The sequence below is a fragment of the Blennius ocellaris genome (genome assembly GCF_963422515.1).
Source record: "Blennius ocellaris genome assembly, chromosome: 15".
In the NCBI taxonomy this organism is placed as follows: Eukaryota; Metazoa; Chordata; class Actinopteri; order Blenniiformes; family Blenniidae; genus Blennius; species Blennius ocellaris.
In genome coordinates, this window is record NC_137664.1 from 25,239,306 (window position 1) to 25,264,050 (window position 24,745).

The 24,745-nt window shown below is 41.9% G+C and overlaps 1 protein-coding gene across 1 annotated transcript; it reads right to left on the minus strand.

The window, feature by feature from the left end:
* Window positions 1-222: 222 nt before the first annotated feature.
* LOC308140351 (endophilin-B2-like) lies at window positions 223-24,745 on the minus strand. The gene is made up of 11 exons (XM_080510094.1): window positions 24,558-24,745; window positions 20,479-20,620; window positions 19,116-19,244; window positions 13,078-13,211; window positions 12,836-12,928; window positions 11,780-11,842; window positions 9,599-9,622; window positions 9,420-9,509; window positions 6,912-7,012; window positions 5,149-5,338; window positions 223-4,573 (listed from the first exon to the last, which is right to left on the minus strand). The coding sequence occupies exons 1-11, from the start codon at window positions 24,618-24,620 to the stop codon at window positions 4,466-4,468; spliced, it is 1,137 nt and encodes a 378-aa protein (XP_080366220.1). The 5' UTR covers window positions 24,621-24,745; the 3' UTR covers window positions 223-4,465.

The following is a 24,745-nucleotide window of genomic DNA, read 5'->3' on the forward strand; positions in this document are numbered from 1 at the left end:
GCTTGGTCGGTTGATTTTCAGTGTAATATGTCCCACCCACTTAAAGTAGCTGTTCATTATGGCACAAGTTGGTGGTCATAATGTAATGGCTGGTCTGTGTACATGTTGTTCCTAATATACCTTCTAATTCAGTGATGAAGTTTAAAACAAAAACAAAAAAAAACAGTGAAGCGCCAGACACTGGAGTTTCACATGTAACACACATGCATGTTTATTGCACATCAAACCAGTGGCCATCAGAAGGAGCAGAACATCGTGAAAAGAGGACAGTTTAAAACAGCAAACCCTTTAAAAACACTCCCAATTAAAAACATGGAACACAACCATATTCTCTCCAGTCAGAGTGATCTGTGTGATGAGAGCAGTCACAGCCTCCCGTGGTAGATATAAATGAGATTTACTCAGTTCACATGCACCGAGGCACAGCGGAAAGCTCTGGGGAAAAAAAATATTTATTTATTGACTACCAGGGTCAGAAATGCTCCCACAGCTCTTTGAGGGACTTTCAAAGTGTGTGAGGATGAAACATGGCGACCACCCAAACATCTGGCATTTTAAAGTATCTCGCGAGGCCTTGAGATCGTCTGCAACTGTCACAACACAAAACACAGATGCATCTCAGAAAATGGGAACACATCATTGGTCCATATTTCATGACTATAGAAAAACTTCACTTTCCAAAGTTTTTTTTAAATCAAATATAATTGTGACATTAACGGCCTCTGGCTGATGACAAAAAAAAATATTTTCAGGATAGTGCCCTTTTATGATTTTACGGTGAAATTACATTTAAATAATTAAACTGAAAAAATCTTGAAATGTGTAAGTTTATGATTAAAAATAAATGATCCAGAAGTTTCACTGTACCAATTGTATTAAAATGGATTAATTTCTTGATATTCTTAATTTAATGAGATGCACTTGAATATGCTTAGTTTAACCGTTGCAGATAAAATGAGCTTTAATGTTTATTTAATTTTTTCTCACTTATTTTAACTGTGCACTTTACCTAACCCCCTGCAGCCCCACATAGACCCCCAACCTGCACTTTTCTGCTGTGCCCTCGTCACTATTGCAGCTGGGACGTTGACGCGTATTCCTGAGGACGATTTGCAAAAGGTTTTCTGTCCTGATGTTTGCTGAAGGTTGTGAAGAACGCTGCAGGTTGCAGGAACCAGCGAGGGGAGTTCTGTTTTCTCTCATGCATGCTGGGTTACAAATGACTGGGGTGTTGTCACCACATGACACACAGCTGAAACACACACTTATTGCACTAACCATACCTTGCTGAAGTAAGCCATTCAAACAAGAACACGGTCATCACTTGCAAGTTACAAGACTTCGTATTATCAAGTAAATCTGGCAACACATGGGCTTACGGAGTTTTCAGACTTAAATCATTTACAAGTGTGGAGCACTTCAAACTGAACACATGACGCTGTCAGAGAGCAATCGAATACATTGGCAGGACATACATCTGGGATCTGATTCAGGATGAAGTTTGAACAAACACTGAGTGGAATCCAATGAACTCAATGTGGTCATTCAGATTTCTGAACGCCTGCTTTTACATACAGACCAGATTTCACTTGAAAAAACTACCACAATCCTGTTTTGACTCATAAAAGGCTTTAGGAACATGCAGTATAAAAATAACGGAGTGAAACAGTCGGCCATGTCTGACAGCACAAGGAAGAAGACTTTGGTGATGGTAATTCAAAGATTTATCTGCATATAATCTGAACACTCATGAATGACTCAATTTCATGTAAAAATGGGCTTTAATTCAGAGATCAGACTTTTTGGGGGCAGGTCTGAAAGAAAACAGTTCATGACGCTGTATGGAAGACTTCTTTAAGTTTTCTCCAAATGATGAGATGAAGAAATGATGAATTAAATGAGCTCAACAGAGTTGAGTTAATAAAGAGCTGAGAATTAGCAGCTGGCTTTTCACACCGCCGTAAACTGATGAGGGACGAGACGTAGCAGCCCCATCAAACACAAGACTCTTGAGGAGCACGGACCCGGCAGGGATGAGCCGAGGATCACCACAAGCGTTGAGCTGGGATCAGGATCCGGCACACAACTAGAACATCAGCCTGGTCTCAGCTGAATCGTCCCCAACATCAATTCACCCATCAGGTCAGAACAGCACAGTGGTAGAGTGAGAGAGTGAGAGATGCTATAGTGGTTGTGAACCACTATAGCATCAATAAGTCAAAGTCACATTTAGATGGTCCTTCTTCTCACTCTTCACTGCACTTGTTTTCTGAAAGAGACCCCAGAAGGACTTTCCCACATGCAAAGACAAATAAACAAATAAACTATGTAACAAATGCAAATTAGTGTTTAAAAGACAAAAACTTACAGATTCCACTTGAACATCCTCAATCATGCATTTTTGCAGCAGTTTCTTCACAGGTTTTTAAATCATCGATAGCACGTAGCAGCATCACAGAATCTTCCAAAAAAAGAGACGATTTTGACGAGAACAATGCTGACTGAGCAGCGATTCGTGACTGCAGCGCTGAACTTCTGAGACGATCAGTCATGTTGGGGATTGAAAGAGGTTTAAGTTGAATTGGAAGCCCTTCTCAGCACGTGGCTTTCAGCCGTTTGTATTGCTGAGTTTAAAGAACGTTAGCTGGAGAGCTCCGAGGGTTGATTACATAACGGACACGCTGGTCACAACTTGGACGGTCCAAGCAATCAATCGAAAGTTCAAGAAACACAAAAAGCTGCACAAACTTGGCCACGTGGTGTGTGTAAAAGAAAGTGAAGGCGAAGGGTGAAATCAATGTTTTATCTGCACAGTGTGGAGGTAAATCAACACACTCACTTGTGATCTTCTCCTGTAACTATTATGAACATAATGAAGCGGCTGAGTTCACCTGCCAGGGCCCAATCCGCCATTCCTATGTCACCAAATATAGGATTTGATCTGCACCTAAGCATTGATCATTTTAGGGTCCGGCACAGCGGCTGCAGTCAGAGCCACACGGCCTTCAGGAGGAACGCTGCAGATCTTCATGCTCAATTCAGATGTTTTGCTGGTATTGGGCATCACTCACATTACAATTCAAAGGCAACCTATCAGACTGCTGCATGATCAGACCCAATGGTTTCGGGCCCCACAGCACATTCGCAGAAGACGACGTGAAGTCACACCAAGCGTTGACGCCATGGCGCGCGGTGGTCGCCGACCGTCAGACGTCGATGATGAAGCAGTCGCATGTTGAAAAATATCTGAATTGGTAGCACATATGAACAAGGCCTGGGTCTGGGGTGAAAACATTGGAATTGGCGCTTTCACACGATAGGTCAAACTGTCAGCAAAACACCTGAATCGGGTGGCGTAAGTGAAACTTAAACTCATTTAATTTTGGTTCAAATCTCCTTCTGCTCGCTCAGATTCTTCAGACTCACGTCAGACAAACATCTCTCTAAGCTTTGACTTGAAATATTTCTGTAGTAGCTCCATTTCAATGTGTCCTGCAGTATAGCCAGTTAAATGTTTTGCGTCCATGATGACCAGCAGCCCCAAATCTTGACGCTCCCTCCACCGTGCTTCACAGTGGGGATGAACTTTTGGCAGTGACACAAAGTCAAAGTTCGTGGCTATATGTGAACTTGGACTCAGTTTGCTTCAATATGATCACATTTGATACAATTTCGCAAAACTGAATAAACCTGTTGGGCTAATTTGTGAGGCTGTGTTTCATCCAATTGTATTTTATAAATACAAAACATCAAGTTATCCCCGAGTTCCGCCTTCACTTTCTCTCCTTATCAAGTGGATTTACCAATAAAAATTGTGTTTCCTGCTCAATCAAATTTCATTGTTGCAGAGTCACTGTTCTTGCACATTAACGTTAGCATAATGAGCTGAACTACTAAATTAAGTCATCTGTTGCAACGTGTAACTCAAACTTCAATGTATTATGCAGTTTAATGCTTAATGAATGTAAGACTGTTAAGAAAAGCTGCAGACTGTGTGTTTTGCTGTGGCTTCATCACACACATGAAACACAAGCAGAGGAAGTCGGCTTCGTCAAAATAAACTATTTCTCACATGGTCACAAGCCTCTGCTTCAATTTCCTCAGTGACTCATCAGTATTTATAGAAATGTTCCCAACAGACCATTTGTGAGAGTTTCATACAGCCAGAGAGCAGAATACAGAAAATCATGCATCGCCATACATTTGAGGTACAGAGGTAACCTTCACACTGATGTGGACGAAACAGCGGCGTCAACGGAGTGTTTAGGAGAGTCTGAGGTCTGCAGAGCCTCGACGTCTGCCCCATGGTTTCACCCACATGCTTTTATTGTGTTTCACTGGAATGAGTGCAGAAGCTTCCTGTGTGACCCAAACGCATGCTGATACAAGTAGGTGTGTGTGTGTGTGTGTGTGTGTGTGTGTGTGTGTGTGTGTGTGTGTGTGTGTGTGTGTGTGTGTGTGTCCATTAGCTCAGCAGTTCCAGGTAGGTCACCGGCACTTTGCCCTTGTCGTTCCCTCGTTCTCCAACCAACCAATCAGGGTCCATTCCTGGTACAGTGTACACAGTGATGAGCTGAAGACACAACAAGAGGTTCTATAAACCATAAATCACAGAAAAAGCAGCTTATCACCTCTTGTGCATCCCATTTCTTCCTGAAAGCATTACATTCATCCTTTTGTGATTATTGCTCCTATTGGTCACTTGGAGGAGTTCCCCAGAGACGTGGTCTAGTCACAGCCTTTTTACTCGCTGCCATAAAAATTCTTCGGATATCGATCACCTTCAGGTAAGTGTAGGTCCAAATACGTCAAACAATAATGCATGCAAGTGAGTTCAGTATTTAGCCATCTTGAAGCCACAAAGGTGAAATAGTCCGATAAACTATTTCAGTCAATATCGTGAATGCAATCTGACAAAAACTAGACACATAATTGAAGTTGCATTTATAAAAGATAGGACGACATTTCATGGATAATTTCAAATTGTTGTAGTTTGATCAAGTAAAATAGGTATAGTGGAGGGCTGTCATCATATTGAGGAAACAAACTATGCAGCACGCCCAACCTTCCCAAAGGAAACCTTCACGCCTCCTAACAAACGGTGCTCCTTGGTACTAGAGGATTGACATTACCGAGACATTAGCGTACCTCATCAGCCAGGAGGGACAGCTCGCTGGCGTCGTGGGCGTCGTAGTCATACAGGACCTTGGCCTTCCTGGCTCCTGTGACGGGGAGCTGCGTCTGCCCCATGGACACGGTGCTGGGCTTTTGGTTGGACAAGGTGGGAACAGCAGCCGCTGGGGCAGAGGAGTGGGGTGCACACACAGCATTAGAGCATCTGAATGAGAATCAGAAACAAAGAAACAGGAGGGAAAGCTTTCAGCGATTGTTCAAGCTGCAGCACGGAGAGCTGCCCAGCTGTGTTCCAACAAGTCCTCAGACCACAGCCCCTGAAGAGTCATCCTGGACTAATATACATTATAACTTCACTGCAGTGACGTGCAGTCGGGGTAGGCAGTGCCTACCCTAGGTTCAATTGAAATGAATGAAACATTCAATCTGTTTTGTTTTGTTTTGAATAGTGATATAATATTAATTAATATAATTAATATTTGTTTTTACAGCTTCAGCTTACAGTGCCTGTATGTTTGAAAGTGTCAGCGTTTTATGCTTTTCATAGCCCAAATAACTAATTTAATTGATCTAATTTCAGAATTAGATCAAAATAAACTCAACTTGTAAAATAACTTCTCATTCTTCCATATCTGAGTTATGGTGTGGAAATATGGGGAAATAATACGTTGATAATGATTATAAAAGTGAACCAATGAAGGGTGAACAGATCTCGGATGAGATTTCAGATTTTTTGGGGAGAAAATAAATCATGTACAATGTAGTTTTACATATTATTTCATATATCTAGTATATTCCCATATATATTTGGTATGGTATCATATGGCTTTGTTTCTCATGAAGAATGATCTTCTTTGCACACAGGATGCCCCCCCCACCCAGAAACTGGTCATATACGTTCCACCTGGCTAATGACTGCATCAGTCATATTTAAATCATGTCTTTAACCGTGACAGAGATACTTTGAAATCCAATCCTTCAAATCAATAATTCCAAAAAGGCATGTAATGTAACTCTGAGCGCTGCAAACCCAAGACATCGGGTTTCCCACAGTTTAACGAGCACCTGAACGCATCACTCCAAGCTGTGGTTTTTGAAGCTGCGTTTTCACTTTGGATTATTTGATTTCAGAAATACAGCTTCATCACTGAAATGTTACTTATAACATTCTTTTTTTTTTTTTTTTGTTCAACTTCGTTTACTCACGGAGTCAGAGCGTTGTGTGCTCATTGGCTATAGATGGAAGCACGTCACTCGTACAGGAGTGAATCCGTGGCCCGAACACAGCGACATTTTCTCATGCAGGAAAAGTGCTACGGCGTGTCTCAAATCCGTACGGAGGCGTACTCACCTACTGATCCCACAATTTTGGCCACGTGTTTGCAGGTAGACAGCGCTCACTTGCAAGTACGACGGGCTGTGACCATTGCATAACCCTTTTGTCTCACTGCAAGCACAACCAGGTCTAATGGCTTCCCCACACTGTGTCATGTTCATCTTTAGTAGTCACAGCTTCTCACACAACACATGACAAATGTAAATAAACCACAGATTTTACGAGCGATTCCCTCACAATCCTATCTTTCATCTCCGTCATCTAAAAATCCCAGTGTATTTGGCGTTCCGGTCTGAATTTTGCATGTTATACCAGTGTGTTCTTGTGTATTTTTACTCTGGCTTTATTCATCATTTTAATCTGTCTTTAATGCAGGGACATTTGACGGGGTTGCTGCTGTCCCATAGTATACCTGCAGCGGCCTGCAGGGCTGAAAGCTCACCTGTTGAGCTCCCGCTGAAGGTCCTGCATGTAGTGGTGACACTGGGCGTAGTATGTGGCCTGAGCCTCTGCAAAGTCCTGCAGGCAGCGCAGATGGTTGAGCTGTGGGGCAAAAAGAGAGGCGAAATAAAATGTTAAAAATTAAGAGTCACAATGTCAAAGCATCGACGTATATCTGTTGAGCTGAAAGTACTTCATACACTTGTATATAAAGAACTCCAAAGGTTTTTCATATGAAGGGTCCAGTGGGTTCAATATACCATGATGAAGAATTCAAATTGTTTGTGTGCCGTTAGCAGAAACACAATGGGTTTGTCAATTAAGCTTAAATGAAGCAACCCTCACCACTCATTTTAATGATCACACTCCTGGAGAAACTGGTGGAGCAGGAGCAACTCCCATTTACAACTTACAATCTTTTCAGTCCAGAACTAAAATTAATGAGAAATCCAGAAATATTCATATTAACTAGCTTTACGAGCAAAAAAGTGGTTGTCAGTCACTATGTGACCATTTATGTAGTGTATTTGAGTCTTTCCAGTCACGTTTTAGATCTCGTCATAGCACAAAAACACTCTGGGCAAAGGTACTAATGATCCTTTCATGGCCTCAGACTAAGGACTGGTCTCAGTGCTGCATTTATTACCATTGATCATAACAATATAAAGCACTTTGGGACTGCTCAAGCAGTTGGAAAGCTCTATAGTGAAATCCATTTAACATAACATCCTACTCAGAGACTGGAACATTTCATCAGATTTAAAGGTTTCGCACTAAAGTGGTTTCCATCATATTTATCAGACATGTTCCACTTCGTTCATTTCAATGACTCTTAAACCCAGACTAAAGTTAATCCTGGTTAATCCATGTACATCAAGTTCCTTTACAAAAACTTTCTTTTATTACTGAAACAGTTCAGCAAAATGCATTTCTGACAGGATAGGAGGTGAGAAACAAAACTGTAGAGTTGAAAAGTGAAAACGCCGCTTCAGACATGTAGCTGCTGTGAGGGGGCGTGGCCTTCGAGTTCGGCAGCGTCTTGCAGTTGCTTTTTCTTCATTTCCTCCGTTGGAGCGCATCTTAATAACAATTCTTCTTCCTCCTCAGCTTTGAACATCTGTCTTTTTTCATCCTCTTCTTCTCTCATCAACTCGAAAACTACTCTTTCCACCACTGTCGCACGCTTCCGCTGTCTCATTCAAATGTTTGATTCCTCAAGATGGGCACATGCCGCAAGGGGCGTGGCCTGCAAGTCTGGCAGCGTCTTGTGGAGTATGAACAGTCCTGCCAAACAAACGTTTCTTCCGGCAGCTTGCTGACGTCACTGCCGAACTTTCGTCTTGTTCTTATGGCTTCAAAAAGGGAGACTGCAGGGGATTGATACTTTTCACAAGTATAGGTCCTAAAGTCCTCATATGCTTCTTGTGGGGAATATTACTAGGCCATCATATATTAAGGCTAACCCTAACTATTATGAGGTTGATCCACAAATCTATTGATTTATGAAACTAGATGATACAAATCAACTCGTTAAAATTTGAAGCTTGGCTTGAAGACATAAAAGCCTGGATGAGATGTAACTTTCTGATTCTGCAATCAGATAAAACAGAAGTTATTATATTTGACCCAAATCATTTGACAGAGAAATGAAGTAAATATCTAGTAACACTGGATGGTATTACTTTGACTACCTGTACCACTGTGAAGAACATGAGAGTTACTTTGATCCTTCAACTCCCACATGAAACAAATCAGCAAGGCCAAGACTGCCTCTTTTCACATATTTACTTTATAATTGAGTTAGAACAACTACAAAATATGTATAGAAACACATATACAAAACCTTAATGTATTTCTTTTATCAATATATTTCTTTTATCTCTATGGAACTATGAATTGCCCCGTGTTTGAATGGTGCTCTATAAATACATTTGCCTTGCCTTAAAAAACATAAATATGCTTTATATCTCCCCTACATTAAAGGGTTCACATTATGCAAAATAAAGTTTCTTGTCAACAGTAATAATCGTCTGAAAACCTGGAATTGCTCCAACCAGCCAATTAAAAACCACACCGGGGGTTGAGCCAGTCCCAGTCAAGGGAGGCTCCTCCCTTTTGACTCCTCCCACAATTACATGGCACCACGAGAAGAAGTACTTCCTCCTCCTCCCAAGATGGGCGTGTGTGGGCGGAGCCAGGCCAGCTCACGCAGACGCAGCAGATCCTGAATGCAGCTCCTGGGATCCAATATTCTAATGGAGGAGAATCAAGGAGGAGCTGGAAACGTTGAATACGAGGTTCGTGGACTGACGAGACCATGTGGAAGTGTTGGAACGATGTATAACATGACTCTTTCCATGACATGTTGGTTTCCCCTGAGGCAAACCAACTTCACCTTGTTGATGACTTCAAACAGATTTCAACAAAACACTGGACATGCGTGTAAACCTGATGTGTTTACCGACCCCCACCTCCCTCCCCAAAGGGATCGGTCGCCTGTTTGACTCACATGTGTGCTGCTGATGCCCTCCAGCAGCAGCCGGGTGACCTCTGCCTGCCGGTCGAACTCGGTCTGAGCCACACGGAGCTCGTGCTCAGCCTGGACGGGACAGCGGGAGGAAGAGGAGGGAAGCATGAGACCACAACACTCACACTTCACAATCCAACACTGACCCAGGAGGGACTCACCTTGTCCACCTCCTCGCTCAGCAGCTGGGACACGCAGCAGGAGGAGAGAAAGCACTCAGATTAGACCTTTTTTTACATCAAAGCTTTAAATCAAGAAGGGTTTGGCGGGTCTTCCTACACTAATAAAACTCCACATGCTACCCGAGCACACAGTTATCTTGAAACTAATGGGAGCCAACATGGTCTATCCGAGGGCAAATATCGACAGAAATATGGATTTTTGAAGTCTGTATGGATGCAGTGAACTCCAAGTCCTACAGAACAAAATTCATTGTTAAAAGAGCTTCCTGCTCATGCATGAGGTGTGAATTCCAGGTTTCCACTTGGAGCTTCATGCAGGCTTTCGCCCGAAGGAAAGGAGGGAGACCCTCCTCCAGTGGCTTCCTGCTGAATTCATTCTTCACAGGGAAAGATCAAAAATCATCCCTCCCTCAAAGTGAAATTCACACAATCAAGTCAGAAACTCAAAGCCATGTGTTTCCCTCTGAACATTGTGGTTGAACACCGCTTCAGTGGAATTAAAACCAAAACTTCCCTTCAGTGACTTCGGCCTTTCCTTAACACAATACAAGACTAAAAAAGATTCACAACAACTTGAGGGATCTTCTATGATGCTGACGGACAGTGCTCATTTATATTTTCAGGCCCAGACCTACAACCCCCTCCAAACAGGCACAACAGGAGCCACCTAAATACAAGACAATTTTTCAGCCGACTTGGATGCATCAAATGAGGATTGATAAAAGCACTCCTTTTGAAAATACGACCGTTTTTTACATATCAGTCTTTCACAACTTTTTTCTGCTGTAATTCTCATGAATTGTGTGTATGCTATGTATACGCTGAACATTTTCAGTGGTTGTGTCAGTGACGTGAGGATTTTAAGAATCCTTTGATACGAAACCTTCAGATTAAAGGCTGGAAAATCAACTCTTTCAAAATGACATTTGAAAACTGGTTTGAATTGTTTTACGCATGTAGAGTCAAAAGCTTCACTGTGTTTGTGGAGAAACAACGGTCAGAGGAGTGAAGGAAGAAAACACAGAGGGTCACTACCAACGTTCCTACGAGCACAACAGCAGTCCCACCTTCATCTGCTCTGATACACTGGACTCAGGAACAGCATCCCAGCTCTGACACACACACACACACACACACACACACACACACACACACACACACACACACACACACACACACACACACACACACACACACACACACACACACACACACACACACACACACACACACACACACACACACACACACACACACACACACACACACACACACACACACACACACACACACACTTTTCAATCCTTCACAATAATTTCACTTTATATTGTCTAAACTGAATGAAACATATTTTATTTTGTTTTTAGTCATTTTTCAGCTTTTCTGTCGCTGATTTCTGACCCGTTGCCTCCAGCATGGTTGGAATAATGAGGTGAAATCTGATCTGCTGTCAACACAATCAAGTGATTGATTAAATATGATGATGAAAACTTAAACTGTATTGTAGTTCAGTCTGTCGTTTACTATCTTTTATCTTTTACTTTTAATAATACATGCAGTAGAAATCTCTGATTTAAAGATAGAAGTCAATAAAAGTGTTAATATAATACAAATAAAAAGGAACGATTGTTGGCAATTCGTAGTGTTGTTTAAAGATATTTCTATTCTTTAAGACTTTAAAGTCAGTATAAAGATAAAATGGCATAACTTAAAGACTGCAGAATTAAAAGGAGTATTATTCTCATGCCATAGAAAGTGTTCTTTATAAAATCATCCACAAATCATGAACTGATATATTACATTTGATGAAATAATGTGTTTTTGGAAAAATTTAGAAGTGTATTTAGATTTAATGTGTCAATGAGATTCAGTAACTGGTATTAAAAAAACAAAGAACCCAAATACTATTGTGCTTATGCTATTTTAAAAAAAAACATGACAAAACTGATGTGTATCTCTAAAATGTACTAATATTTTCTTAAATTTTTATATTTTCTTCATTGAAGTTACAAGAAATCATAAAAAGATGTCCAAGCCAATAAATGGAGATTATTATTGGTATCTGTATCAGTGAAAATATATTTATAGGCATTTATAAGAGCCTTTAATGATCTGAGAGCGGGTTTGGATGTTAGTTCTCTCTCCTCTCAGGTTTCTTACCGCGGACGCACTCGCGGACAGGACGTAATTCCGAGGTCGCGTCTCCTGGAAATCAGGCGCAGCCTTCAAACAGAGATGAGGGACACGTGGCATCATGCAGACACAAAGACAGAAAAACAAAGTAAGTGCAAATCATACAGCCCAAAGCAGAATTCAAACCAGGAGAAACAAAGCAACACAGGAGAGTGGAAAGTGTTTTAAAGAGATGCTCAGACAAACTGGGGACCTTTTTTATAGTGAAGAATTTGTTGACTTGACTCAAAGCAATAAAAGGTTCCAGTCACATTGTGTTGTGTTCGTCTGTGATGGCATCAGTGCTCACTTTTCTTCAAATGTATTTCCATATCAGTTATTTTAACATTTGCACACTGGTTGGCCTTGCTTTAGATGCAATAAATAGATTAATTTGAACCTTGGATGTTAGCCGTGATCATGAGATGATCCATGATGATTACTTTTATTGAAAGAAAATCTAAATTGTGCGTGAGCGTGTGTGAACCTCTGGCTTAAAGCTCCTGCTGACTGCAATTTTAGAAAAAGAAATCCAATGACATTAAATATCCTTGACCCTTTAAGTTATGGTGTAAAAAAACAAAAAACATTTAGTTTAGAAATGTGTATAATTTTCATTATGAAGGTGAAACATTGGTTGGAAGTGAATTTTATTCAGTGAAAAGTGGAGAGAAACTCTTTCAGTCTGAGACGGCTGAGTTGAAACAGACATTGTGAGTCAGGCTTGTTCAATGTCATAGCTGTCCTCAAGAATGATCAACAATATGAACAGACTGGAATCTCCACACAGCAGGAGACAAACCCAAACCAATGGCAATAGGTTTTAAATGAAAGTGCTGAAAAGTGGATATTTTGTTGTCCCAGTATTTTGGTCCATATAATGTAGGTATGTTTAAAAGATTGATGAACCCGACAGGTTTTCACTGATGAGTGGGTGAAATGGTCCAAAGCTGTGCTGCAAGAGTGTGTTCTTGCTATTATCGTGAAAAGATTTGACGAATCTCATTGACACGGACAGAAGAAAGAAGTGTGGTCACGTCTCACCGCTGCTTTGGCTTCTGCCTGCTTGGCTTTTTTTAGACGCGCCTTGCAGATGTCAAGATCCAGCCGTCGATTCTCCAGAAGTCGCCTCTCTTTCTGCACAAGAGAACAGGGAACCGATCAGAAACAAAATCTTGATGACAAACAACAAAACTTCTGTTCATTTATTAGCACGATAAGGGGTGTTGGTCATTGTTTGGTGTTACTATCTACAGGATCTGAGTTCCCTGGAAACGTAGACTTACTGAAATGGTCCTCCAGTCTCCCTCCAGGAAGTTACGAAGAGGACAAAGGAAGTTGGTGGCTGACGTTTGGAGGAACTCGCGTTCGGCTGTGCCCAGCCTCTTCTGGTACTCTCCGACTGTGATCAGTGTACTGCCTACAGATGGTATAAGACACAAATACACACATGTACATGTGAGTCACTCATTCTCCATGTGAAAAATCGAATGACTCAAACTGTTATAGTTTCTCAAATAAGTCAATGATAATTACAGTGGGAAGAATGGAGGTATTATTGGTGAAAAAGGTTTGTATACTGGTAAAAGTGAATTTGTAGTTGTGTACCATGAGTTGTGTACCTGTAGAATTCCTTTCTCTCCACAAATACAACACCACGCTTACAAAGATAATAGATAATGATATTAGGAGCAGTTATCAACCTGTAAACCAACGTTAGCTCTGCCACAGACACAGGGTCTGCATGCTAATCTTTGCTTTACTAACTAGTTAACTCACAATCCTACACATATCACATCAAAGACAACATCACACAGTAACTGAACACCATCTGACGACTCCTGACGTTTTACAAGACAAATCGCATTCACATCAAGTCATTCTAGAAATGGTCCTTTAGCAGAGACACACAGGAAGCAACGCTAAAGACTAGCTTCCATGTTCCATTGTTCCCCAGCACATGGTGGAGACTCAGGACAGACCTCCTGCTCTCTGATAACCTCCATTTGGAATGTAGTTTCTTGTGATCCACCATCTTGTTTTGTAGTTCCATCAAACGTCTCACATACACACTCCCTCCACCTCTCTTTCTCTCTCCACACACACACACACACACACACACACACACACACACACACACACACACACACACACACACACACACACACACACACACACACACACACACACACACACACACACACACACACACACACACACACACACACACACACACACACACACACACACACACACACACACACACAGCTGTATATAGGTAGTTAGAATCTGTTTATTCATTTTCATTGTAAATACATATAATGTTTTGAATCATACTTGCTGTTTTATTAATGAGCACAAAGGAGAATGAAATGTCGACTCTTCTGTGTCAAGAACTCCAAAATCCTTCAAGCTTTACTGTTAATTCTGGTAATTGTAATTAATTTAATTATTAATTCAAATTCCTGATTAAGTGTTTAGTATATCTTATGAGGCTGATATAACTGAATTGACTATCATTTCCTGTTAAGACAGGTGGAGCTCCGAGGTAAAACTGATACAGATCAGATTAAATTTTCAATAACAGAATTAATAACCATCTTTAATAATTATTAATCATTATCGATAGTCAACCATAACATAAATGGTTCCTTGTGATCCTTATGAGGTAAGAAATCCCTACAACTGGGAAACCAAGTGCAATTTCCTCTGCTGAAAATCGTACTTTCCGCCATCATCCAAAGGCGCCACTGGAGATATGGTTCACCAGTAAAGGTGGAGAAGGAGAGAACGTTTATAAATACTGTGATGGCTGATTTTGCTGTGCATGTTCAAGGGGGCATTATTTACCATCCAGAAACTATTCCTGAGGGATAAAGTTCATTTGAACCCTCAGGGAAATCTCTTATTGAGCAACATTGCCCACAGTCAGAGAGACATGATCCCGGTCACCAGATCCATCCACGTGACGGAAGAAGAGGCATGAGGCAACACCAAAAAACCTAGAAGGAAATGCTGGAGAGAAACCTGCAGCATCGTAACACAAAGGAGGAGTGGAGGGGAATGAGAGCCATCACTGTGTCTCACTAGGCAACACTGACAAGGCCAACGAGGTTAACCGCTTCCACAGCAGCGGCCGTTCCACCTCTGCTGCTGATTTGTCCTGTCCTGCTCCACCTCTTCTACTGCTACCTCCTGCCCTGCTCCACCCAGCAGCTGTTCCACCTCTGCTGCTGCTGTGTCCTGTCCTGCTCCACCCAGAGGTTGTTCCACCTCTGCTGCTGCTGCCTCCTGTCCTGCTCCAGTTCTCGAAATTAAATTACTAAATTCTATTCTTGTCTGTATATTTTTTCCTGTGCACTTACTATTTTATAAATTAAACTATTTTATATTTATAAATTTACAGAACTGACAAAAAATGAAGCCACTTTGAACTCCTTGCTCCCATCTTTGTTGACATCCTGTATGTCACTGCTTGTTTTGCGAGTACTGTTGCGTGTGTGTGTGTGTGTGTGTGTGTGTGTGTGTTGCTCACCAACATTTCAATAAACCCAGTTAACAAAACAAGCCATAAACTTAAAGCAGAGTTTGTGAACAACAACGGAGGGTTTATGACCAATGAAAATATTTAATCAATCAATCAATCAATATTTGTATAGCACTTTTTATACATTGAAGTAACACAAAGTGCTTTAACAGAATTAAAAACAGTGCAAAGATAAAATAGATGAATAAAAAGCAGGTGAACACACACGCACACATGCAGACACACACCATAAGTGAAGACATGCCTGGTGATGTGGAGACATGGCAGGACACTGAGGACTAAGATGAGGAAAGGGCCACATTTTGGGCCGTCCACACTGGGGGTGGCACAACTTTTGACCACAGGGGGCGCCGCCCTGTGAGTCGGCTGTGTGACGTGTTATTTAAAATCCAGACATTGCAAGAGATTTAGAACTTCTCTGGACAATGAGTCCAAGTGGCTATCAATGTGTATGTTAAAATCACTAGTGATTAAAATTCCCTCAAATTTAGTATGAAGTTTAGTTAAAAATTCTGAAAATTCAGCAATAAAACTGCTAAAATGATGAGGTGGTCTGTATATGATTAAATACATGATGGGGGGACCGCAATAAATAAAAGTCACTTTGAATGTGCAAAATTTTTCTTTAGTGATGGACGCAGTTCCTCCTCCTCTCTTTCCATCCCTGATAGAGAATAAAAAGTTAAAATTAGGTGGGGAGGCCTCGGTAAGAACAGCTGGTGCATCAGTGCCCAGCCATGTCTCAGTGAGGAGGAGGAGTCTAAGTTATTATCTAAAATCAAGTCATTAATGATAAAAGTTTGTTTAAAAGAGAGCGGATATTTAAAACAGCCATTTTAATGTTGGTGCTGGGTGTGTTCAGTGTGACGATTAAAAGGAATGAGAGTGTGTGGTCTGCTAAAAGTCCTGGATGTGAAGGGTCTCCTGGTGGGAATGGGCTGGATGGTGTCCTGAGTTTCTGTGAGGAGGGGGGAGGAGTGGAGGGAGTGGGCGTGGCCTGCAGGGAGTCAATCACCTGGGGTTGATTGGACGGCGTTGTGAATGTTACTTGGTAAAACGGAGTTGCCCACTTTACTCGGATGGAGTTCATCATGACGATAAAACTGAATAAAACTAAAATAAAATTCAGTTTGAGCGCTGAGCAGGAGTCCCGGAGCCAAGAGTTCAGACTAAAAAGCCTGGACTGACATTCATCACTGTGGAAGTAAGTGGGGATGGACCCGCTGATAAAAACCGACTTCCCACAGCCTTCCAGGTAAGAAAAAAGTTTTTTTAAATCTGATTTGTGCTGCTACGACTGGGGCCGAGTGGTGTCGTTGGTGCCGACATGGACCTTTTTCTCATTGACTGAACACACAGGTCTTTTTCGCCAGATATCTCAGCTGAGAGCCGCGATGTGTCATTTGTAGATGAAGAAAACAATGTGTGACTTGTGTGAAACAACTTCACATTGGTACAGGACCACAAATGTGTTTTTCACCAGATTTACTGCAACAATTGGAGGAAAAATATCAGCATGACAGTTTTTAATCTGTGACTTGTAAAACAGGATTTGTGCTCCTGTAAATCAAGAAGTTTTGGCTTGCAAGTGTGGTGTTGTATTTGTGGAGAGAAAACAACTGTACAGGTACACAACTCACAGTACACAAACCTTTTCCATCAATAATACCTCATAGGTCAGGCTTGGTTGGTATTCAGAGGCAACCTTGAAGTTGAGGCGTCACACAGATTGATTTCAACACTTTAACCACTTCCAATCTCAACACTGCCCCCATGTTTACCAGTGGTACTGCAACGTCTAAACTTCAACAAATCAAACTGAGATACAGATAAAATATACACAGAGTACAGACGGAAGGATTTCTGCATATTTGCATCCGACATCCAGAATAATCAAGTCTTTACGGGATTCTAAATCGTCTCTAAATGTCTGTGATTCCGTGTTAGATGATTGGATTAACAGTTCTGCCATTGTCGCTGCGACTTCCCAAACATAAGAGCAGCTTTGCCTCCAATACGTTCAGCACTGAAGTGGTTTCCATCATATAGATGAGGGAGCGTGCTGACAGGACCCAGCAGGAGAGATCACATCACTCCTTCTTGAAGTTGCGATCGTAACTATTAACACAATTTTAACGTGGCCTGCCACTTTAATCAATCCCCGCAACTTTGCAACGCATGTGAGCGGCTGTATGCTCGGCACGACGGCTGCTCTCAAACCGCAAGTGCAGCGTTTCGTAGTGATGCGTCGTGTCAAACAAAGCACATCAAAGAAATGGCTCTTGTGAGCTGATTTGTTTTTGTCTCATCTTTTTTTTTTTCAAAGCCTAACAGGATGAGTCAAGATCGTTCTGCAACCTGTGGCTCGTGTGGCTCTTTGTCTTTTGTAGCAGCTTTATGAAGCTTTGAGAAAATTATACCTAAATAAACATTTTAAAATCATCTGTTTCATCCATAGACCAGAGTCGTTTTCAAAAGGAGTTTTACCTGTTGGATAAAAAAGGGTTTAAAAAAAAAAAAAACACACACACGCTCACAGAGACTTCTTTCTGCTTTTCAAGCTCCTTTTGAAGTCTGTAATGACCTGCTCAGTTGGAAGTACCTTGATATCAGATCTCACCCCAGACCTACTGGAGTTGCTTCCGGTTATTGAGAGGAATCGAATGCCAAGATGGAGGTTCAATTCGTCTTTACTGCAAGAAAGTGAATCCAAGGAGGCTTTGAGGAGTCGAATCAACCCTTTTATTGCACAAGTGTTGCTACTGCGCCCTCTGGTGGAGCAGCTTGGGAGGCTCTCAAGGCAGTGGTGAGGCGGTTTGTCATACAGTACACCTCACATAAGAAAAAGAAAAGTGTTATGAGGCAGAGAAAGTAAAATTAAGAAATTAGAAACCAATTTGATAAGGTGCTTCAATAGAAATGGGCTCAGACAGACGGAACTCTCTTCACTGATTCATGCAATCCGAGCCTCGGTGGGAGACCTCCTCACTAAACCCATTGTTGTAAAGAATACCTTCAAAAATGTCTATAGGGAATTTGTATGTCTGCAGTGATGATTATCAGAAGATGAAAGGAAACATCTGGATTCACCAATAACAGGAGGAAAGTCTGAGAGTTATTAAAGGTTTACCAAATGATAAAGCTTCTGGGCCCAATGGCAACACGGCAGAATTGTTTATATGCTTTGTGACCAAGTCAACTCTTCTATTATTTGACATGTGCATGGAATCCTTTGAAAGAGGGGAACAACCTGAAACTCTACCCCAGTCTTTGATTACACTAATTGAGAAAAAAGACAAAAGACCCACATGACTGCAAGAGTGGTGGGCCTATTTCTGTCACATCTCCGGAAACTAAGCTACCGTCGAAGATTTTAAGGAAGCGCCTGGACAGAGTGATCACTTCTTTAATCCACAGACACCAGGTGGGGTTCATTCATAAATGGAACTCCGCAGACAATATAAGAAGGTTTATTCATATTTTGTGGGCAGTTTCAGTTCTGGAATCTCCAATTGCGGCGCTGAAAACGCTTTTGCTCGGCTCGAGTGGGGCAACATGTTTAAATCATTGGAACGGTTCAAAACTGGTTCTGCAGGTTTCTTCCTATTAAAATCAAGGTTTTTTTTCTTTCCACAGTCACTTATTCTTGCTCATATGCAATTGTTGGGTTTTTCTGTAATACTGCCATGATCTGGCTGTGTTGTATTTGGCAATATATAAGTAAAGTTGAATTGGATTGAATTTCACTGCATCAAACACCTGAAGATCTCCACTCACCATATGGCGTCTCTGGACCGAAGTCATTAGCAGCTTCCAGCATGTGCTGGCCCAGCAGCTCTGCATTGGTGGTCCTGGAGGGGAGCTTCTTGTCCAGCTTGTCGTAGATGAACTCCTCTATTCGAGCACCTGAGACAACACGGGATAAAAACTGGATGTGAAATTTAAAAAAAAAATATATATAAATATAAACTAAAGGGAAACAAGGTGGATCAATTACTATAGTTAATACTAATGATAATTGTAATTAATTATTAACAATGTGCATCAATATGTATTATTCTATACATAACGTAATTTGGAATAAAACAAAATATAAAAATTGCATAGCCTCAGTTTTAAAATCATCAACAACTGAAATGTGGCAGAAATCATCTGACAGCAGAGTCAAGAGTCATTTAACACATTTTTTAAATATGCATAGTGTATCTATACAGTGCACAGCATAATCTGGATGAAATTGTAAATGAGGAAAGAGGTCTGATGTAGTGATCACCATGAGGACTTACCAGTGTGGTCAACTGAAGCATGGGGAAAACAAAGATCTATTAGACATTCTGACCACAGTCCATTCAGATTCAGAGAGCTGGTTGGATCACATAGTTCAGCAACTTTCCCAGATGTGTGTTAAAGACAATCCAACTTAACCAGGCACAGGTCCAAGTGTGTGTTTTTTTTTTTTATGTTTGCACAAAAGATCCAACAGCTGATAACTGCTGGCCTTCGCAGGTTAATGATGCATTCATCACTTTTTTGTCGCGTTTCATTGATTGATGTGTGAAGTCCGCTTTACGGCTCATTTATGATCATGAAACTGGAGAAAAACCCGTGTGCTTCCCACGGTGTAACTAGGTTTATAATGAGGTAGCTACAATAGCATCAGCAGGAGGCTGTGGAAGAAGAAAGAGGTCACGTCATTCAGCCACTCTTACATTTCCTGCATTTGTTTGTTGCTTCTAATCACAACAGTGCCCCGTGGTTATCAGTGGTACTGCAATATTTGATCTGTATTCCAAAGTTTCCGAGACGTACAGAAATGCAATGAATGATCCTTTTATAGCTCAAGAATGGAAATGTTTTGTTTTTATACCGAGATCCTGCAAAGGCTTCCTCTCAGAGAGACTCTGAACTCTGCCTATCATCTCTACTCCCCACACTTTTTACAGTGAAGCCAACAAACAAAAGCAGAAGCCGTCAAATCAAAACAATGTACAGTTTGTCAGTTCTACTTTAGATTCTACAAAGTGTCTCATTTTCTTTGTTCCCATCCTCTGCCAACCCCGACCAGTGACCCTACTCCCCCCGCTGCAGACCCAGAGGTCTAAAGCAGCAAATGAAGCAGAGTCTCAGTGGAAGGACTTACTCGGGTTGGGTTGCAGCAGGACTTCTGTTTGTCTTAAGATCTTTTCAGTCCAGTTCTTGGTGCTGTCTCCTCGACTTATCAGGTTGTCCAGGTGAGGATCCAGCTCCGTCTTCTCAGCCTGGCCCAGCTTCTCTTCTGTGAACTACAAGACAGGATCCTTAGCTGACTGAACTGTCATGAAATATTCAAGGTACCGTATTTTCCGCACTATAAGGCACCTAAATACCTCAAATTTTCTCAAAAGCTGCCAGTGCGCCTTATAACCCGGTGCGCCTTATATATGGAAGAATTGCTCTACTCGAGACTGCTATTTGACAGCTGAACAACCAGAAGCTTTTATTTTGACAACTCTAACTTCTCAACCAGATCTTCAGAGCGGACGACACTCCACACAACACCTTCATCACTCATGGTTGAACACCAACATTCTAACAAACCAAAATAAACTAGATGAAATAATGACTCCCTAAACTGGGGAACAAAAACACATAAACACAATCAACACAACACCAAGCCCAACAACAACCCACAATAACCTCCAACAACACAAAACATGAATTCCCATCATGCCTTGCATCCTGAGCTCCTCAGTGCAGCCGATAGCTGCAATGAATTATGGGAGTTTCTGTTTGTGGTGTTTTAAATGCAATTATTGGGGGTTCTATTTGGTTTGTGGTGTCGGTAATAATTGTGTTGTGTTGTGTTTTTGTTGCTTACTTCACGTAGTTTAGTTTATTATCATTATTATTACTGGTAGTTGTAAGTTGTCAACCAGCAGTGAAGAAGGTTTTGTGTGTAGTGTCGTCCTGGCATAGGCTGCAGGTAGGACTATCAAAATAAAGCGTGTGCACCTCTCTGGGTGTTAGAATCAGTGGAAAATGTAACCTAATGGCTTTGAGCTATAAAGGTTGCTGACCACTGGTCTATTCCATGCGCCTTATAATCCGGTGCGCCTTATAGTGCGGAAAATACGGTAGTTTTCTTCAATCTTTGGTTTTCAAAAACTATAGAAACAACTTATCAAACACTGCTGGGAAATACCCTAGGAAATGAAATTGTTCCGATATCAAAAGCATAAACATTAGTGAAGTTTGTAATAAGAAAATTACAATCATAAATTGTAAATTTATGATTGTAAATCATAAATTCTTCTCTTCTTTCTAAACCAAGGTTTTCAGCTTCAGTTCAGAACGATTACACCTCAAGAAACGAGACATAAGCATCCACAATCTTCAGAAAAAAAATTATTTTCTGTGGCTTCATTAAGAATTTACTGGGTTGTTTTTTGGTGTGTTTTTTTGCATGATCTATATTGAATTGAAAACAAGTCATTTTAAGCTGACAAATCAACAGAGTTTTGACATTCAAGAATAATCTGACCCTGTTGAATGACTCTTATAAGGCGAGCAGATATCTGCCTGATGTGTTCAGAGTGTTTAGCAAAACTGCAGTTTTAAAAAGGGGAACGTTTTCGTTACCAGATGAATTACGTAGAACAGTGGTTCCCAACCTTTTTCGACCAGTGTACCCCTTGAGCTGGTTTCCATGTGAAAAGTACCCCCTCTCTCGTGTGTGATTATTCGCCTTAATGTGTACTTCTATTTAACCCTTTGTCTTTCTATCTATCCAACTGCTCATTTAAATAAAACAATTATTGTGAGTGTAAAAACATACCTTTTAATGAGACACTTGCGCTTGCTTGTCTTTCATAAGTCTTTCATAATTCCTTTTTTCACTGGGCTCCCCTGTGCCTGCGTCCGAGGCGACGGTAGCAGTAGCGGTAGCTGGACGTTTACTCCTGCCTAGCCATGCATCCATGTTTACAGTCGGTATGCAGCTAGAGTTAGCTAGCTTCGCGAATCGTGCGCGCCCGCAGCAAGAACGTGAACCTTTTTTTTTTTTTTTTTAAAGCGCGCCACTTTATAGTCTTTTCATATTATGTGCATTGTAGTGTTACAATCACTGTGGACGAACTGCTACTCATTGAAAATAAACGTATGGCCTTACTAAAATTCATGATATAATACAATATAATATAGTATAATTTTTTTTTTTGTGTGTGGATACTGTAGGGTAATTTATAATCTTTCTGCGTACCCCCTGCAATACCCTCGCGTACCCCTAGGGGTCCGTGTACCCCCGGTTGGGAATCACTGACGTAGAAGATGTGTGGTGTTTAGGCTTTGGGACTGTGATGTCACTGATAAACATTTTACACATATACTGTGTTGTGTATTGATTTCTGCTCAGTTTTATACATTTATTTCACTTTTTTCTCACCAACTCCAAATGTGCACAAAATGGAAATAAACTACACTCAACTTTGTTTTTGATAAATAAAGGTAGAACGACCATTTGTGTGTGTGCGCCACAGCCACCAGACTGACGCTCACGTGTTGGTGTTGGGTTGCCAGGTTGGACTGACAGGAGGCTTCAGCTCTCAGTCACACGGAGACCGATGACTGAGAAATCCATCAGGACTCACACACCAGCAGCCTGGAGCTTCATGGAGGACATGAACACATTTCTATCTGCCCTTCACTGAGAGGACACGCAGGCTCTGGTTACAGCTGGCCAGACCCTGAAGGAGCCCAACATGCCTCGCATCCACTGCATTCCACAGGGTTCTGTCCTGGGTCCACTATTGGTCCCACTCTGGCCCCTTTTACACAACACCTACTGTTAAAAAAAAAAAAAAAAAGGGAGGGTGCGCTTACACTGCAGCAGTGGACACACCGACATTGATGTAGTTAGTATGCTGGGCCATGGGAGGGCGCCGTTACATATTTTTGTAATGAAGCCACACAAGCATGTGTGTAGAGAACAATGTGCTATAAACATGAACAAAATGGAGAGAACCGGTCATCCGTATGGACAGATGAGTCTCAAATACATAACTACAGTTATGGATGATAAAACTAGAATACGGGGTCGGCCATGTTTGTTTACTGGAGTGTGAGCAGAAGGAAGCATTTACTACAAGGGGAGATGTGCAGTAACAGCGCTTTATAGTCTCCGGCACTACTTTTTCTTCACGACTGCCCACAAGCTATTTTCCAACTTTTTTTCTCTGCGTCTGGTTCTTCTTATTTGCGGGGTTAGCGTGTTTGTTTACTACCCAGAATGCACTGCGCACGTCACATCCTCTCCTGTCCTCTCACCCCACCCGCAATCAAGATCACTTGTAAAGGAACCACTTCCTCGCTACTCCACGTCGGTGCACGACCCATTTTCCAGGAGAAAACAAATGTTACAGGACTCCCGCTTTCTTTTCTGTCTTTTTCAGATTCGTGCACCTGCATTGTGCTCTACGTCACGCCCCCTCAACCCGCCGCTCAAAAGACTGTTTGAAAGAGGACCAAGACCGGTGTTATAAAAGTGACCAGATTCCACTTGAAAAATCTGGAACCAAGTTTAGGGTGCTTTCACATTTCCCCAAACGAAACAGACTTTCCCAGAAGGTCCCAAAAGAGAACTCTGGTTCGCATCAAACAGGGGAATGTGAACGCATCACTGGTATTTTCTGGCGGTCGGGGTAACCTCGCAAGATGGAACAACTTCTCCATGTTCTGAGGTTCCCCCAACCTCCATCAAATACTAGGCAGGATTTCAGGAACCCAGTGGCTCCATCCAGAACAGTTTCCAGGGCTTCATGCATAGTGTCCACAGAAACATGACCCCCACAAGAGCCCCCGACCCCCTGGCCCCATGATGGAGCACTGTGAATTTTTTTATTTATTTATTTTTTTTTTTAAGATCTTGGTCCAGAGTGAACACAACATGTAGCAGACCCTCGCTGGCCCCGAGCGCATCATTTAATAAAGTGATTGTATTTACTGCTCTACATTATGTTATCATTGTCTTTCACTATATTTGCATCTATTCCATCGTGGAACGCCCCCCCCCCCCACCGGGACTCGCGCTCAGTCGCAGCCATCAATAATGGATGGAGACGAGCTGAGGCTTGATCGGCTTACAGTGGCGCCTCTTCGGACAGAATCCCGGAGGAACCCTGGGAGACAGCCCGGTGCCCGGTGGCCTCCTTCCCACACACCCTGACCGGGGGACAGCGGTCCTACCTGCACCGCCCGGGTGAAGAAGACTCCAGCGTCAGAAGCCAGCTTTTTCACGTTGAAATCCATGTTTCCGGGTGGAGCTGCGCATCCAGCCACGGCTCGTCCGTGTCCCCGCTGAGGGCTGCAGGCGATGGGCTCGGACAATGGCGGTGGTCAGTCAGCGGTGTGTCGGTGGAGCAGCGGCCGTAGCG